At 41.9% G+C, this 19,412-nt stretch overlaps 2 protein-coding genes across 12 annotated transcripts in view; one reads left to right on the forward strand and one right to left on the reverse strand.

Moving 5' to 3' along the window:
* Positions 1-12,319, forward strand: part of LOC148525274 (lamin tail domain-containing protein 2-like) — a 263,190-nt gene extending 250,871 nt beyond the window's left edge. For all 3 annotated transcript variants that reach the window (XM_088471019.1, XM_088471020.1, XM_088471018.1), the window contains 5 exons: positions 6,124-6,263; positions 6,970-7,076; positions 10,048-10,094; positions 10,259-10,402; positions 12,219-12,319. In XM_088471019.1, coding sequence (XP_088327145.1) covers positions 6,124-6,263; positions 6,970-7,076; positions 10,048-10,094; positions 10,259-10,378 — 414 coding nt within the window. In that variant the 3' untranslated portion in view covers positions 10,379-10,402; positions 12,219-12,319. The remainder of the gene's footprint in view (positions 1-6,123; positions 6,264-6,969; positions 7,077-10,047; positions 10,095-10,258; positions 10,403-12,218) is intronic.
* Positions 12,320-12,341: 22 nt separating this feature from the next.
* Positions 12,342-19,412, reverse strand: part of LRRC56 (leucine rich repeat containing 56) — an 82,509-nt gene continuing 75,438 nt past the window's right edge. For all 9 annotated transcript variants that reach the window (XM_088471009.1, XM_088471010.1, XM_088471011.1 and 6 more), the window contains 2 exons: positions 16,390-16,735; positions 12,342-14,912 (listed from right to left, as the gene is read on the reverse strand). In XM_088471009.1, the coding sequence (XP_088327135.1) occupies positions 14,741-14,912; positions 16,390-16,735 (518 nt within the window). In that variant the 3' untranslated portion in view covers positions 12,342-14,740. The remainder of the gene's footprint in view (positions 14,913-16,389; positions 16,736-19,412) is intronic.

Raw genomic sequence — 19,412 nt, forward strand, 5'->3', positions numbered from 1 at the left:
TACAGAAGGAAGATTCTAGCCACCCCTAATATAGCATCAGGTAGTGTGACCTAGTCAAACAATAACTGTCATATGGTTATAATACAGCATCATGTAAAGTGATATGTTAAATAATCAAAATACTAATTGTCTTATGCTGAAAATAAAATAAAATCAGTTCTCATTTTCGGGAAACAGACAATCTGGATCAGCTTCTTATCTGTATGTACTGTGTCACAGTACACACTGTATATGCTAATAACGATCGGACATATCTTTACATATTAACCACATAATTATACAATATATGTTGTGATCCTGTGCTAGAGTACGTACTGGTTATGCTTGGGGAGCTACTCCGATACTAGAGATGTCCCGTCTCTTAAATAGAAATCGTAATTCTGCTTGTTTGATCGGAGCGCTACACCCCTGATCGCTTTTATGTGTGTTTCTGCAATCAGTGTATAGATGTGTAATACAATGCTTTGTCTATGCGGGCATAGTGGTAAAATGATTATAGGCTGTAACCATATATCATTAATCCTTTACTAAGAATGATAAAGTAAAAATCACATGTACAAATGAAATAAGCAAAATAAACAATAAGTGAAGCACATGGGATTGTCATGTAAACTAAAAACCATTACATAACAGTACTGTAACCTCATGCTACAATGGGTGGTGTTCTCCCACTGCAGGTAAATCACACTGACCACGGCGGGACACTCAGTGGACTGAATCAAAATATAATTGTCCAGAAAATGAAATGAACCAAATCATGAAATCACAATTAAAACAATATAAAGAAAGGAAGTAAATTAATAGTCAGTTTTCCACTGTCACACGGCAGTCAAACTAACTTAATGCACTAATCCCCTATGCAGTCACTAGATGTAAAAACTGAGAGCCGTGTAGCGCTGGGCAAATACGTTGAGTTCTTTCAACATTACACTGGAGGTGTTAACCCTTACGTGGGTGTTAGGAGGCTGAGTGATGGAGTCTTCAGAATTGCTCACAGACCTGCGGCGTCCCTCTGGTCTGAAAGACTATGGGATATGGTGAAAAAATTATGAGAAGAAATGGTGGCCCTGGGGTGATCTTCCTGGGGTAGGAGTACGGCTGTTAACCTGGGTTATGCAGGGAGAGCCCTCGACGTTAGCGTCCTCCCTCTGAGCACAGGCTGCCGCTACTGGACCACAGCCACCCACCTGCAGCGGCGCACCGAGGGGGACAGCTGCCGTCTGGGGATGTGCCGGTGTGGGCTCCTGCAAGCCATTTGCCGTTCACCCCCTCCTTCTAGAGACTTATCTCCCTTGGCAACGATCAGGTAGCTGCTCCTTCCCCTTGCCCCCGGCTGGAATGAGATAGATCCCCTTCCGTTTCTGTACAATGATGTCATCAGCCAGTGTCCAATGTCATTCCCTACCATCCAAGTTGGCATATAGTGGGAATATATTCTAGTATCGAACGAAGCGAGCCACCGTACCAGCAGCATGGAGAGCAAAGCGAGCCCGCAAGGAGCAGACTTTCTTATTTTCCTGGAAAGTGTGGGCAGAAACCTCCACTTCCGCCCTCAGTCACGTCACTTCCAGGTAAGGCTACTGAAGGGGTTTTATACTCTTCCAAGCCGAAACGCATTGGAGACCAGACACAACACATGCCAGGAGGGGGAGAGTAATCCAGCATTCACGATCTATCCACTACACACCTGTTGCTGTATTCACCGCGACTGCGCGGCATAATCAACACCGCATCGAGGAACAGGAAGCCAGCGTCAGAAGAAAACACGTAGCCGGCAAGGTAAGAGTATAATACCTCTTCAGTAGCTGTATCTGGAAGTGACATGAGTGAGGGCGGAAGTGGAGGTTTCTGCCCACACTTTCCAGGAAAATAAAGTCGGCCCCTTGCGGGCTCGCTTCGCTCTCCACGCTGTGGACATGGTGGCTCGCTTCCCTCGCTACTAGAATATATTCCCCCTCTATGCCCACTTGGATGGTAGGGAATGACGCTGGACACTGGCTGATGATGTCATCGTACAGAAACGGAAGGGGATCTAAAACCCCTTCAGTAGCTGTACCTGGAAGTGACGTGAGTGAGGGTGGAAGTGGAGGTTTCTGCCCACACTTTCCAGGAAAGTAAGAAAGTCGGCTCCTTGCGGGGGTTCACAATCTTCATTAATTTCCTTGTACTTGATCCACACTGATCAGTGTGCATAATCTGTCTTCTTTTAGATGGTAATGCCCATGGAATAATCCTTTGTTCATAATTAAATGAACCATATTGTGTACTTGATGAGTATGACTATAGGTGTTACAAGTTGTCAGATCCCATATTGCAGTGGACAGCTGTTGTGATAACACTCTGTTGTGTAAAATGATCACACTCCCATACTGCATATTATTTATATTCCTCAATGATGGGACATTATGGGTCAAGGGGAGTACATATGGATGGTCACCTCTTGTTCTATAGTGCAGTTTGATGTGTCTATAAGTCTGTTCAAGACTATATACATTGCTTCAAATACTGTATTTTCGACTGGTGGTCACATAGTGTATCCTAATTACCTGTTATGGCCTGTTCATACAGTGTGCTTGGTGACAGGCTCTCTTCTTGCTTATTGGTTAATTTGTTTTATTATTTCAGTAGGTTGGCTATATTGATATCAATATTTAAGCCCCCAGGTTCCAAAGTACGTAGGCTGTATATCCATTTGGCTTCTCTCTTGTTTAGTATATGTAAAAAATCGCCTCCTCTCCAATTCTGCATGGGTTTCTCAATCACTATGAAATCAATACCTGAAGGGTTGGATTGGTGGTGTTCTTTGAAATGTCTCGAGATGTTATGATAGTCGTACCCTATCCTAATATTACGCATGTGTTCATAGACCCTCTGTCTAAATGGTCTGGTTGTTCTGCCTAAGTATTCCAGGCCGCAAGGACACCTAAGTAGATAAACTACCTCTTTGGAGTCACAGGTCATATGTTCTCTAATATCATGGGTCTTCCCTGTGGTTGTTGATGTAAAGGAGCAAATGGCTTTAGTGCTCCGTTTCCTAAGTGTTTTACAGGCTTGGCATCTTTATGCAGTAGTGGAACCCTATCATTTTGTTATTATATAATGTGGTTTGTATTGTCAACTTGCGGGGGTATATGGTTTCTGACAAGTTTCTGGTTTATATCAGGCGCTTTGGTGTAAACAATGTTAGGATATTCCTTTAGGATAGTTCTAAGGTTATGATCCTGTAGGAGGATTTTCCAGTGTCTTTTGAGGATTTTCCTGATTTCACTTGCTGATTCATTGTATGGTGTTATGAAATATGTGCAATATTGTTTCTCTGCTGTGGTTTGTTCTTTTGGTTGTAGTAGTGAATCTCTGTCTAGAGTCTTGACTTCCTTATATGCTCCCTGTATTAGATCTTTATCATATTGTTTTTCTAGAAAAAACTGTGAGTTCTGTCCCTTGAGATTCATAGTCCTCTATTCTGCTACAATTCCTCTTTATTCTCCTGTATTGTCCTTCAGGTATATTCGCCAGCCAGGTGTGATGGTGTCCACTGGTGGCTAAAATATAACTGTTCACGTCGACTTTTTTCTTAAAATTCCTTGTGTGTATCTGGCCACCCTCAATAAAAATCTCCAGGGCTAGGAATTCCACCCGAGTCTGACTAGAGTTGGTATTAAGCACATAGTAAACAGAATGGTATTCTTCAGTAACGTCTCTGGTTTTGTAAATCGTTTACCATAAGATAAAAAAAAATGGCATATTACATGATTTCCAGGCATGAATAATAAATGACCTGCATAAAAGCAATAGGTGATAAAAGCATACATTTACCCTTTGCATGCTCTCAGCTGTAAGATCCTCCTTGCAGGGGCAAAACAGCAAAGCTGTTTACATAAAACACACAGGAATATTCAAATAATCCACTGATCATTAACCCCTGTATTCAGGTGTAGAATTGTTCACATAATGAAAATCCTTTCTCATTGGGGCTCATAGAAAATATAACAGGGACTGGCAGACATTCAATTGTTTATAATCGTGTTCATATGTAAATATATGATTCTTTAAAAAAACATTAATTCCAACATTATAGACCTGGGAATAATCAGTAAACTGATTTAGTGCTCCCAGTTTATGTAGTAACATCCAGCAATGACCTAAATATATAGGATAATAGATAGTAACGTAGAGCACTAGCGTCCCGGCCCCTTCTGCTTTTTACAGTCTTCAGAGAGTGGACTGTAAATGAGAAAGGGATTAGAGACAGTAGCCGATAGAAAAATAGAGAAATGTGCGGGTGCCTAACCCGTGTGCGGTGTTAGGTGGTCCCTCTTACTGCTGCATTGCAGGGGCAAGATTAGCCGCCGGAAGGTACGCTTGCACCCTGAAAGAAGATACCTAGATGAAAATGTTAGATCGTGAGTCACTGCTGATCTCTCTTGCCAAGTGTGGCTTTCCCCTCAGCTGGGAGCTGGTATGTTTATGAAGGGTACGTCCACCAATCGCAGCATTCTGCTTATTGATTACACCATTCACCTATCAGATGACTAATAATTAGAGACGCTGGATGTTGTTTCCCCTTCACACTCATGTTCAACATAATTACATAGCAGAGTGGATTCTCTTGTTAAAGAAACATTGGGCTGAATTCAATTCAATGTGATGATGAATAACTGCGGGAGGGAGCTCCAGCAGCTATTTAATACACTGTGCTATTTGCCTGGTCGGGAATTGGTTAAGTTAGAGAATGCCGGTTCTCACGACTTAACCTGGGTGCTGGGTGTTTAGTCGCGAGAACCGGCATTCTCCGACTAAAGTGCCGACTGCTGTTAGCGCCACACTAAGCCGGCAAACGGCTGCGCACCCGGCACTTTTGTCGGATTTCACCTTGCATCCCCAGGGTGGTGCAAGAAGAAATCCTTTAGCTTGCCCAACAGCGCAGTGTATTGAATAGCTGCAGGAGCTCCCTCCCGTGGCTATTCAGCTTCGCATTGAATTGAATTCGGACCATTGCATCCTAATCACATACTGACACATCGTATCTTGTTTGTCCAATTTTTGCTGGTTCAAAATTTACTATTTTCTAAAGTAATTTTCCTGTGCGGGATATCTTTTTTGGCTCTTTGACTATTTTTAGTTCAAGAAGTTTTAATATAACAAAATAACACACATGTACAAGACAAAAAATAGTATAAGGCTGATCTGATAATTCTTTCTCAGCAAGTCTCCATAAAGGTGTGCAGACTGCGTTTTCATGGCGGTTCCTGTCTTTCCTCTACTTCACAGATTCTCAAATTCGGTACTCAGGACCCCAAACAGTGCATGTTTTCCAGGTCTCCTCACAGAATCACAAGTGAAATAATTAACTGCACCTGTGGAACTTTTAAAATGTGTCAGTGAGTAATGAATACACCTCTGCACCTGCTTGGGTGACCTGAAAAACGTGACCTGTGTGGGGTCCTGAGGACCATGATTGAGAACCACTGCTCTATTTAGTAGAAATTCTATTCTTTTAAGTGTGTGCTCTCTGCTATTGCTCCATGTTACTCGTACTGCCATTTGTAAATGTATTTATTACCAGTTATTTATATAGCGCATACATAAGCCGCAGCGCTTTACAGGGAATATTTAGCCATCCTCATGAGTCCCTGCCCCAGAGGAGCTTACAATCTATATTCCCTATTACATGCTCACATACATACACTAGGGTTAATTTTTGTCAGGAGCCAATTAACCTACCTGTATATTTTTGGATTCATAAGTATCACCATCTGCTCCCTGAGAATTACAGTACAGCACACAGCCAGCACCAGTTGGCTCTGCAGTTTAGCATTAGTAAAACCTTGGGCTTAATTTACTATTTGGTGCTTTTTACAGCCGCCGCAACTTCATGGATTTCAACCGCTGGAATTAAGGAAACAATTGTATTCAATACAAAACACTCTTAGATTTGTATTATATATCACTGCCCCTTAAAAAGAAGCAGCCAAAACAGCTAAAGACATGGTGATTTTGAAAAGTGCTGCATAATATAAAATAGCTAGTTATTGGAACTTTGCTGCAAGTTGCTGGACTTTTATCTTATTACTGCAATTTAGAACTTTATTTTACAAATATTCTCTTTATTTCTGTTTTTAGCCTGTAGCTTCATATAAGCCTGAAGAGTCACCCTATGTGTATAGCACTGCTAGACTAAGAGTATCTCGAAATCAAACAGTCATAAGACAGCCCATGATGGAACAAAACCTGTCCAACTACCCACCAGCTGCACTTCCCAGGTAATCCTTTCTTAGACAACACTATTTATCTGCAATTTGCCTTGAAGGATTTTCCCTACTTGCTTTTACATTCAAACTGATAATAACTCTTTCCCGAAGAAGGTTGACATTCTGAATTTTGACATGGACGTTATGTCGACATGTAGCATCCACAAAGTCATCATGGTCATAATTCGATGTCAGCCTCTAATTTTTACAGTATTTAAGCCCTATCCCTACCCTAACCCAAACTGCAGCCTATCCCGAATACTGGTATGTACGGTCGACGATCATAATGTTGATATAATGACCATGTCGGCATTATGTGCATGTCAACACTGTGAATCCACATTCTGATGTTGACATAATGATTACAGTCTCTAACACACACTACTGTACCTGACCTCTAACCAAAATGTACAAGATTCAGTTAGAGGTGTCCAGGAAGCTCTGATAGGCTGAGGCATCACTGGGTGCGGCACTCACTGGCCCCTGGCGCAGTCTTTAACAAACCCAATATTTCTTTGGGGTATTGTACTTATCCTTACATAACAGCTGTGATTATTTAATACTGCTCTGACCCCTGTAGAAGCACTGGCTCTAGCAAACTGATTTGCCATACCCTTCCATTGAAAATTATGAATCAGACTTGTCGGCACATATCTGCTTTTAATATGTTAAGCTATTAACACAATATGGCTAAATTGTGTAAATATATTTACTTTAGGACCTGCGGTGTGCCAGCCATGCCATATTCTGACAGTAGGATAACACACAGTATATTTTATCCAGCTGGCAATAGACAGAAGTTACCGTTGACCTCCAGGAATTCAGGTACTTTATTAAAAGGACTCAGTTTACATAAAATGTACATAGTCAACAATCCAAACCAAATAAACACACCATGTTACAGCGTATATATACTGTATATAGCTAAGTGTTTCAGGATAACGTCATTTTATTACACAAATGTCTCCATATGATATCAGTGTGAAGCTCTTTCATGATACATGTTCTCATACACTGTGGCTTTAGTCGCATCAAACTGTATTCGGATGGAAGTTTAGATCGATAGTCAATAGGTCGACAGCAGATGATCGACAGGTGATAGGTCGACATGGTCAAGAAGTCAACAGTGCAAAAGGTTATGGTTAAAAGGTCAACAGGTTCAAATGGTCAACAATTTTTTTAAATGTTTTCTATATGTTTAAGGTTAGGGTTAGACATTAGGGGGAGGGTTAAGGTCAGAATTAGGGTGTTGACCATTTGAACCTATCAAACTTTTAACCCTGTCGGCTTTCTGCACTGTTGACCATTTAACCATGTCAACCAATTAACCGTGAAATGCCAAAGCTGAGCCGTCATTCGGGAAGTACCATCCCTAGAGGACGGTACTTATGTCTGTGGGTTGTTTTTTTTTTGAAGGTGGTGGATGCCTACATGGACCGGAACCAAGGGGTAGGTGAGTGTGTTTTTATTTTATTTTATGGGTATCAAAATGGGTTTCTACTGGACAAGGGGACACAATCTACACTAAGGACAAGGTGAGTATGTGCGAGTGTAATAAAATTGTACTTTCACAGTGTGTGTGTCATGTGTTTTAATATTTCTTTTGACAGGTGAACTAGAGGTACTAGCGGGCCCTTAATGCCCCGCATGCTGGTACTTGTTGTTCTCCAAGTACCAGCATGTGGGGGAGGCTTGCTGGTACCTCTAGTTCTCCTGTAAAAGACAATAATATTTAATCTATATTTTTACACAATCAACCTGGCACCCGCCGTGCAGCAGTGCCAGGGATAGTCCCGGGCTATCAACCCAGGCCTGGGGTACCTTGGAGACAGGGAACCCCTCTTTATTGGGGAGTCTCCATCTCCCCAGGGATCCCTGGCCTGGGCTGACTAGTGTGGTGTGATAATGCTTTTGGCTGGGGTATCCCGGGAAGCGGGTCACATGGCTGTGGCATTACACCCCTGCTAGAAAGAGTTCGGTGCTGGTTGTGGATAATACTTATTTCGTTCCCCGTATTTCCACAACCAGGACTGGCTCACGGAGTCTGGTGCAGGTTGATGAAAATACAGGGACGCCAAAAGTTTTTGTTCTGTTTCACAACCCGGACTCGCTCAGAAAAGCCCGGCACTGGTTGTGCTTTTAGGGGAGGCTTTTTTAACACAGAAGCATGCACGGATCTCACTGATCTGATCTGTGCATGCCTCTGTGTTACGTGCACCTTGTAATAAAAGTCGCATTACAAGGTGTGAGTTTTCCCGCAGTCTTAACTCGCATGCACTCGTCAAAATGGGACCCTAAAACTCGCACCCTATTACATTTGTGAATTGTGGGACAAACTCGCATGTTCTAAATGTGTGAGAATGTGTGAGTTTGCCTCGCGCAAACATTCAAACCCTATTACATTTGACCCTAGGTGTATGAAGACACATCTGTACATCACATTGCTGTACATCTTTCTCTTATGCCGGAATCACCATTTTCTTTGGCATCACATTGCTTGTAAGGTTGACAAGTACATCCCTAATTTGGCATTTTGAATTAATTATACTGTACTGACTTATTTTAGCAAAAGTATATTTTTTTTAGACTTGTAGGGGTATTCAATAAGGGTGCGATAACATTGTTTTTTGCGTTAATATCGCACTTTTTAATGTTTTTGCGTTAATATCACTTGTTTTAGTTTTACACCGTATTCAATTTCAAAGACTTATCGCAGTTTTGAAATGTCTGATAAAAAACGGTGATAACTTTTCACCATTGTCGAAAAAAAGTGCAGAATTGGGGTTTAGGGGTGCAGGCTTAAAAAAAATAGCCTGCACCCCTGAGATTGTCATTTAAAAAAGAACTCTGTCAAAAAAAGTTTAAAAAAAAAATAGGGACACCCCAAAAAAATTAATAAAAAAATTGGGGTGCAAAAAAAATAAAATGGAAAAAATTGTATAACAATAGGGAAATAGGTTCAGGGCTATTCTGCAAGTATGCGGCAGGTGTTTTCTAGAATAGAATTATAGCGGCAGGTGCACAAATGCAGAATTTTTAAAAACTTACTTTAGGGACATCAAAATATGCTAGTACCCATTTTCATGTACCCCAAATTTGATGGGACCACTTAACAAAATGAAAAAAATAACCTAAGTGCTCTTCTGCATCACTTCTTTAATGTCAGGAAAAAACACCTGCTGCGGCTATTTAAAGCCCCGACTTTCAATTAAAGGCTAAAACGGGGGTACCCATAGTGATCCCCCATATTTTTACAACTTCAGGGGGATCTTACAATTATTTTAAGGAAAAATTCGTAACTTTACGCAAATCCAACTTCGGAGTTTCCCGTTTTCGTTAATTTTCTATTGAATACCGGGATAAGCGGGAGCGCGCACCATACCTTTACGCAGAAAAAAACTCCGATATGAAACGTTAACTTCGCCAGGGAAGTTAACCTTTCATATTGAATACCCCTCTTAGTCTCTGTATACCAATTGCTACAATGTAGCGGCCACAGCTTTTTTAATTCCAAGTTCTGCTGTGGTTCATATACAAAGGCAGTCACACACAGATATATAAGTATTGCAGTCTCCTGCTGCTTCCTAGTCGCATCGCATACTTAGATGCATTTTCATAAAAAAAAAAAAAGGATGCCCGACGCCAGGAGAGTAGCACTGGATCTGGCCGCTCACTCATGCCAGGCAAGTCACACAGCATGGCATATTGAGGCTAGATGTATGAGGACACTGTATTTTCTGAATAAAGATATTTAGAGGCTCAGTAATCATGTTATGTACCTGTGTTTCCTTTATAGCACTGAAATGTACAGACTCCCCTCCGGCATTTGTTACATGGCACCCTGTAAGTAGTCATATTGCTGTAAGAACTTTATAATCAATTACCTAGAAACATGTTGGCACTATAAATGGAGAGAAGCATTTCAATAACGTGCAGTGTAAATACACACACACCCCCTAACAGAAAAATCATTTGTAATTGTTTAATTGTCTTTGGTTGTTTCACAGCGCAGGTTAAATACAAATAGTCCACTTGTCAGACTCATTGTGCAGAAGACGGCCCGTTCCAAGCATGGTTTCAATTACCTCAGTCACATACCCTTCACGTATGATCTTCTGGGAGTGTAGGGACAGTGTCTCTCCATGTTATGGGTAAATACATGGCATTTATAAATGTTATATCCTTGTTTTGATTGTAAAAATTATCTGTACCATGCTTAATATCAATGATGGGGTATTTACAGGGATGGTGGTAATGTGCCACCAGCTATAATATGGGGTTTGTTGCGCTCCTTCCTGGTCACTTCCTACTACCCCAGCAAAGGGACTCATGCAGAATTGGTAGCAAAATGGGCTCAAATTATTTAGAGAAAAAAAAAAAATAGTGCATGCAAACATTTCGCGTTTCCGCATGGCCGGCGGTTCAATTCCCGACAGAGGTGAAGATCCCGACAGCAGCCAAGGTAAGTACAAACTAACCTAGTCCACCCCCCTAACCCTCCCTTAGGGGTGCCCAACCCTAAATGCCCCCCCCCCCCCCCAAGTGCATAACCCTAACTCCCCTCGGAGTGCCTAAACCTAACCCCCCTTCCCTGCTGCCTAAACCTAAGTCTCCCGGGGGGGGGGTGCCTAACCCTATTCCCCCCTTCCCCTAGCCTATCCCTCCCTTAGGGGTGCATAACCTTAACTCCCCTATAAGTGCCTATGCCTAAACCTAAGCCCCTGCTTCCCCACTGCCTGAACCTAAGTCTCGTCTCCCTGGAGGGGCTGCCTAACCCTAAGTCCCCCCCCAGGAGCCCCTAAAGTAACCCCCCCCCCGGCGGCTGTCCACGCCCGGTTTACCTTGGAACGGGATGCTGGGCGTTGGGCTCCCGGCGTAGGTAGAATGACAGGCGTCATGATTTTGATGCCTGTCATTTGACCCTTGCCGGGATTAGACAGTCGGGATGCTGACAGTCTGTATTTAGACCGTCGGAATCCCGACTGCATACCGTTTCCACACACTGGAGATGTACCCTCATCTGCATGGGCAGCATATGTGCCTAGTGTGAGAAGTCATCAACATGTATGCCTTACTGGACCATGAGTAAGTGAGAATGCCCCTTGCCACCCACATTATCTCTCCAGAGGTAATGCTTAATACGTTCACTATACATCACACTGTGCAATTGCGCACTTCACTTGTTTGCCTATTTTCACAGTCCACATGCCCAGAAAGCAAAGTGCACCATGCCAACAGGCTTAGGGCCTGTTTCAGAGATGTACGTCCATCCGATGACAGAACGGGCCCTGCGATTACGCTCGCAGACCCCCCCCCCCCCAAGCCATAGCATGATTGACATGCTGCAGTGTTTGGGGGGGTGCCCGTTTTTCGGGAGGAACAAGGCAGGGGTCTGCGTCGGCGGGGTAGATTCCTGGACTCTTACGTGACCAGCACCCAATCAGGCTGCGGGAAGCTTTAGCTCCCGCATCCTGAACAAAGGTGCGACCATGGTTAGCGATGGTTGCGATGACGATCCCAGCCTGCAACGTCGGACGCAGTGCTGGGATCACAAATGCAGCAAGGTGGTGTCCGACACCCCCTTCTGCATCAGAGAGGGACAGATTTGCACAGCTGCTTGTGTGCGGCTCTGCAAATCCGTCCATCTCTGAATGAGACCCTTGGTACTCACCCTTTGTCTGCCCCAAAGTGTCAAGTCACATTGTAGCTGACATGCATAACCTTTCCCTGGTTCTATATTGGTTTTATTTTTACTGTATGTGGTAGATGAGAAGAAACTAGGTCATGCATTACCATATTATATTTCTAGAATTATCCAATAATATACTGCAGAATATGCAGTCGCTGTTAAATAAAATGTAATATTACTGTAAATAAAATCTTACTTCCAAACTTTGTCCGCCATCATCTCGCACCATTTCAGACCTATTTATATATATTCTAAGTGTTCCTAACTTTTTTTTGCAGGTTCCACCTGACCAGTGACCATAACAAATCCTCATATGGAGTGTCCAAAGCTCTATATAGACTCAATGTTATATCTTTACGCCTCATGGCAACTATGGAAAATAAATGAATCTACATAAAACAGCAAAGACTTAGTCTTTTATTCTCTCATAACTTACAAAATGTAACAGTTTTGTTTTTACAAATTTAATTTCTTGGAGTAGAAAAATATGATAATCTTGCCAAGTTAGTTTATCTTATATACAGACTAATCTAGATTTATCTGTCACATACAGTACACAGAGTGGAGGCAGCCATTTTGTGATGAACCAGTATTCAGCGTATTAATTCACTTGGAATAATGTGATCATGCCTTAGCCTTAGTGGTTTCAGAAGTGAACTAATAGGCTGCATACCAATACATATTGGTTCAAACCACAAAATGGCTACTGTGTAGGCGGTGAATACTTCTCTTTAACTCATCATTCACATACAGGAAAACACAGCAAAATATCGACTTTTCTGGTGTTCACAAACAGGTGTCAAACTAGTTACGCAGAAAGAAAATGGGCTCTTGTTAGCCCAAGCAAGTGAATACAGATAAACCTGACTGATTACCAGCACTGTGATTTGTTGAAGAAAAATACTAAAAGCTAAAAAAAAAACCCTGATACTGTAAACTAACAAGACACACAGAACAATGTACCTTTGGGAAGGTGTTATAAAAACTTATATATAATATGCAGGTCTATTTTGGGTTTTTCTTAAAAACCATGTTAATGTCAATACATCCCAGTTCTCCATGGCAAATATACAGGCTATTAGACAAATCTCATACCTGTTCTAGATGCTGTAGAACAGGGGTGGGGAACCTTTTTATGGGCCAGATGCAGGCCACGCCCCCTCCGTGTGATGTCACATAGGGGTGGGGCCACAATCGCCGGTGATTATAGCAATGCCTGGAGGGCAGCGGTGTGACCGTCTGAGGCATCCTAAGGACACCCCAGGCAGCGCTGCTGCATAGATTCTGGCTGCAGGATGCTATTCTAGGCATCCTGCTAGCCAGATGAGGCTAGCAGAAAAAAGCTCAGAGGGCCAGATCAAACTATTCCGGGGGCCTTATACGGCCCCACGGCCTGAGGCTCCCCATCCCTGCTCTAGAGATAGCAGGTACTGTAGCAGGATCCAGGTTACTGCTCTTTATCTTGAGTTTTGGCAATTTATTTAGCTTTTTCTATCCAGCATTTGTATGAATACAAGCAATATATTACAGTGTCTGTATTGCATGGCTGACCTCCCTAAAATATTATTATTAATAAGGGTGATGTACAGAAGAGCCTATTCATGGCATACATTTTAATTTCTGGAAACAGAATTTAACATTAAAAACAAAAAGCATCAAACATGGCAAAAATTGTTTTAAATACTTTTTCACTGACCCTCTAACATTAAGAGGTATATTTACTAAAGTGAGAGTTTTTAGAAGTGGACATGTTGCCCATAGCAACCAATCAGATTCTAGCTATTTTTTTCTATAAGGCGCTAGATGAATGTTAAGTAGAATATGATTGGTTGCTATGGGCAATATGTCCACTTCTAAAAACCTGCACTTTAGTAAATATGCCTCTAAAAGTGGTCGTCGTGGTAATCTACCACAGTATACAATGTTATATATTGAGCCCATAAGGTTTATGCATGTGACAGTCAGAGAGACTTGGCTGTACCAGCTATAAGTACCTTTTATGGTCCTTGGAATTTACACTACAGTTTAACTCATGAAACATGTCCCTGATGTTACACTGTTTTTACGGTTATGTAAGAATAGATGGTATGTATTTAAACTAGTAAGGGTCACCTCAGTCTACCCCACCCCAAAACCCCCTCCCCCCTGCTCTGTCACACCATACTTACCCCAATCCCAGCAGGTTCTCCTCCTCTCCCAGGTCTGTTCCGTCTGCCTAGCAGTAGGAGCTGTTGGACGGGCAGCGTGCACCCCCGGCTCCCACTGCGCATGCATTTTGGAGACAGGACAGACCTTAGAGAATTATTAATAGATGCACATGAATGAACATTAAACTCTCATCAATGATTACATTATTTCACATAAACAGACTGATATCTTGCAGTCCAGTGCTTTTCAAAAGCAGGAAGGCACAATAACAGCCCAGGTTTTCAGGATATCTATGTTTGAGCACAGATGGTTAAATGAAAATGACTGAAATACTTAAATTCCATGTGCTCATGTATGGCTATACCTAAAGCCTGGAATGTTAGTGTGCCCTGAGGACTGAGTTTGAGAAGCACTTTTCTAGTATATTCATTTAATAAGGAGCAGCCAATCTAAGTAGCTTTAATTGTTAAAACGTTAATATTAAACATTTCGACTATATGGAAACTTAAACTATATTTTTTTGTAAAGTTTAATGTTTTTTTGTTAAAAATATCCTGTGAGACTGGCCTAGTCTAGTCCGTCCGTTACCAGCTTGTGGCTGGGTAGAGTAATTGATCTCCAGGTTTCATGAACATGTCCTGTAGACTCTTTTCTATGTACTGGGAGTCCTGCTGGATGTCAGAAGGGTTAGCCGATCGGGCAATCTGGTAAGGACATCCTTGGTTGTAATGGGGCGGATGATGGCTGGTGGAGATGGCCTCTTAGAACGGATGACCGGTTGGTGGAAAGGAATAATCTTGGGAGTGATTCTGTCTACCGTAGACCTGAAGATTGAGAAGACAACAGAAGCTAAAACACACTGGTACACATTTCCTGCAAATCACATTAGTGCAAAATAAACAGTGCTTCCTATAACAAATATATAGAAGAGCATCAGAATAATAATACATACAATGTATCTATAAACATTTATACTTCATTACACATATTAAAAATAATTTCATAATGGTTTCACCATTAAAGAGGCCAGGGTGTTGCATAGTATAAAATCAAAGGGAAACACAATACGGATTATAAAATTCCTTGGTGTAAAAACTTTGAAGATTTCCGTTTGCTTTGTGTGTAGTAATTATGCAGAAATATAGGGGAATTCCAGGGAGAGCTATCTCTTCCAAACAGCAACAAGTATGGCAGGGATCCTGCAAGTCTACAGAAGCGCTAAACACAACTGGAGTCTTGGTAAATAGTGATGAGCGGTTCGGTTTTCACTCGGTTCTTTTCGCCAAATTAGAATAAGTTCGGATTTATCTGATTGGCTATGCAAAACATGCGAGAGCCGGAAAGCCAATATGATGCAGTTTTTGAGATCTGAACATAACCTAGTAAAACTGAACCCGTCAAAATGTAAAACTAATCATACTACACTGTATTTATGGCATATACAGCACTATGCCACATGTGCAACTGCTTACAGGATTATATTTTCTTAGGGGAGTTCAGTCGTTTGCCACTTCTTTAAAATAAGCCGTTAACATGCAACAACGTACAGCTTAAAACAATGGTCCCAATTCAGAGATGTACACAAACCCGATGGTTTACGTACATCTCCGATGGTGTGAGATCTGTGCATGATGCCGTACTGTGCCTGTGCAGATCTCGATCAGCGAGATCACTTGCAGTGTCCCCAAGCCGCAGCTGTTTGGAGGTGGTGAAGGGGCAGTGAGGGTGGCCAGCATTCAAGAAAATGGGAGGGGGGGGGTGTCTGTCCTGTTTACTAGGCATGCCAAGGCCATGTGCTGCATCCTTGGAAGCATCTTCACTGGCCCCGGCAGCATGAAATACAGGCCATTCAGAGTAACCAAAGGGTTACTCGGATATCCGATGATCACGCAGTTTATCAGATGGTTGCGTCTCCGGATGAAGTATCGGATCAGGGAAGCCGGCAGTGGGTGTCTTATTATTTAAGACGCCTTCTGCGGATTTTGCATACTGTAGCACAGCACAAAGATACAGCGGCTGTGCCACAGCGTCCATCTCTGAATCACGCCCAGTATGCGGAATTAATTTTATACCACACAACCAAGTTATTGCTGTATACTTTACTTCCATTCTATTACTACATTAATGTAAAAAAAACTCAGATGATTGTGATAGATATAAAATATGATATTTTCACCTCAATTAGAATAATTAGAGAAGCAACAGAAACACATCAATGTAAGTAAGGCAGGGTGACAGCAGAGTATACACACCCCATATATACTTGGGAATAGTGACAAATAAAACTACTTGAATACGCACCTGGAATTCCTAGGTCCAGGTTTTGCAGGGCCAAAAGTAAGACTTCCACTTAGCTCCCTACTTTCTCTATCATTTGATTGGATTCTTTTTGAGATTCTATTGATGTTGTCATCAATATCTGTCGGCAGAAAGGCCTCATCCCCTAAGCAACCACTTGTTGCCCCCGTCCTCAGCACAGTGGTCTTGCTTTGGTCGAAGACTCTGAGTAGACGTCTGGCTCGTATGTCTGCACCCTTGTTGGGTCTGGAACTTGCACTGAAGGAATCTGGTGGACATGGAGTAATAGGCTGTGATGGCTGCTGCGGGGCATCCTGTAAAGTCATCTCTCCAAGATATAGTGGACCAGCTTGGGCAAAAAATTGAAATAGCATTTGTCATGGCTTACATAGATAATATGAATACAATCAAAATGTTGTTCTGTTCCAAAACATTTATGTGACATGTAATATCAACTACTACAACAATCGTTATTTATAATAATAATCATCTCTACTTATAAAATAAAATGCAGTTATGCACTAACCTTGTCAATTCACATTTTCCTGAGATTTCCACATCCACAAGTAACCAGTAGTTTTAAAACTACTTCCCACACAATTGAAATCGGTTGCATGTAATGTTATATAGTAAATAATATTGCAAAAAGTGCCTCGGTAATGTTTAGCTGCTTTCATATAAGCAATGAGGAACTAATGCCGAGTTGAACTCACGCCAGTTTTCACAGCGTAAATTATACAAATTTGCACTGCGCATGACCACAAAAAAAGGCACAGGCACACAGTGTGTTTTGGGCATATTGGACACTTGCACCTTCGTATGACTGAAGACTGTATAGAGAGAGGGAAGGGGCCTGCAAACACAGGCCGACTACAGTAAGGGTGTATTTATGCAAATATCGCTCATGCAGACCTAAAGAAACACATATACAGCTATTAGCAGACATATATTTTGCCTTTGCTACAGGTTAGGTGCAGATACATCGATGACTTGGGATAAGCCAGACAAATATGCTGCCAATATGGAGCTGGATGCAGCACAAGGGGACAGATGTATGAAGCCCTGGGAAGTGTTATGGTGCATACACACTGTCAGATTTTCCTTCAGATCTGAACTATAACGATTTTAAAAATCGTTCATATCTGAAAGAAAATCTGACATGTGAGCCTTCAGCGATGAACGGTGTGCATTCCCGATGGTCAGATAACGATATCTGACATCCGATGTGTTTGCAGTCAGTTTTGGTCGATTTCAGTCATTTTAATGCAGTCAAAAATCGTTCAATCGTTCAAATCGTTTGTAAAATCGTTCAATCGCTCATCTGTCAAATCTTACTGTGTGTATGCACCAATAAAATGGAGAGTGATAAATGACCAACCAAACAGCTCCCAACTGTCATTTTTCAAACACAGCCTGTAACATGACAGTTGGGAGCTGAGTGGTTGGTCGTTTATCACTCTGCACTTTATCTAGGGGCAGATGTATGAATCCAGAGATTCATACATCTGCCCCTAGATGTGCAGGGCTGCATATAGGCAGTGCGTGCCCTTTTCTTTTTTGAGTAAATTGAGCCCATTTTATGGCCAACTAAACATCAGCCCTTAATTATTGTACACTTCATAAATAATATGAACCAATTTTGGACATAACGGTTGTCTCCAACCTGTAGCTCGCAGTCTTAATTTTGGTAGCTCACCTAGCTGCAGTATTGCCGAGTCAACTAGGAGGAAGTGACCCCTGACGTGTGCTCCCCCGTGGCATCGACGCCATGAGTGGAGCTACAAGGAAGCACATCAGGTAATTGCTGCAGCCTGTACAGCAATCACCTGACGTGCCTCTTCGTGGTTCCACCCACCGCGTCTACGCTACGGCGGAGCGAGTGACTTCTGCTCAGCCCTGACGGAAAATCATACAGCAGCCCTACTGCACATACCTCTTTGGAGCCGGTAATTAACAGTGAAATGTGCCTGTGCTTAAATTTTAATTTACAAACTACAACAATATCACTAATAATTAAATGCATTTTTATTTTTTATGAAACATTTTTTTTTCATTAAATTACCTTCAATTGTTTGGTTATTAGGCAGATTTTTTTTTCTACAATTTTAGTAGCTCTTCAGGAAGTATAATGTTTCTAAAGTAGCTCACACCTCAATTAACGTTGGTGACCACTGATGTAGACTAAGTACTACGCAGCATAGACTTAGCACAGTGCATGTACTAATCAGGGTGCATCCATGCAGATTTGCGTGATTCAATCATGTACGCTTGTGTGCACCTAAATGAGAGAAACAGTGCCGGATGGTGGCATTCTAACTTACAGTAAGGATGTGTTTGCGTAGAATACACATATCTGCCGGAGAAAGTCATATTATTCGCAGGCGGTAGGGGCAGGTGCACATAGTGGATGATGACAGTCGCCAGCACTACTTAGAATGTTCCACTTTATAGAACATCTTTTTGTCAGTGCGATTCATTTATTTATATATTTTTCCACTCACAAGACGGGAATTGTCTGTGTTGTATTAGAGAAGATTTTGTAGTTTAATTGATGCCTAATAGCAAGTTCCTTTTTTTGTACTTAAAATAAATATTTTATAACACAGACGCAATTGGGAAGTGAGTTGCCTGTGATGTGTGCCCGACGTAAGCCAGGTTCATATGCAGGAAGGCATTTCATGCCCAGAGTAATGATGAAGAACATAACTTTGTGTACATGTTTTATAGTGATTTACACCCATATTGCATCTAACGCAGCATTAGCCCCATTGTCTGACCGATTATTAGAGACAAAATCTAATTTAAAAAGGATATAATTTCAATATTTAACTTCTTGCTCCTAAATCCAATGTAATGCTACAGGATGTATTCGGCATCCTGACGGTCATGATGCCGGTGGGGAGAATCTCAGCACCAGAATTCTGTCTGCTGACATTCCGACGGTATTACGGTTATGGTTAAGCACTAGGGAGAGAGTTAGAGTTTATCTGTGTGAAAAGTGGGTTGGGGGAGGGTTAGGGTTAATG

The sequence above is a fragment of the Taudactylus pleione genome, unplaced genomic scaffold (genome assembly GCF_031769625.1).
Source record: "Taudactylus pleione unplaced genomic scaffold, aTauple2 ptg000109l, whole genome shotgun sequence".
NCBI lineage: Eukaryota > Metazoa > Chordata > Amphibia > Anura > Myobatrachidae > Taudactylus > Taudactylus pleione.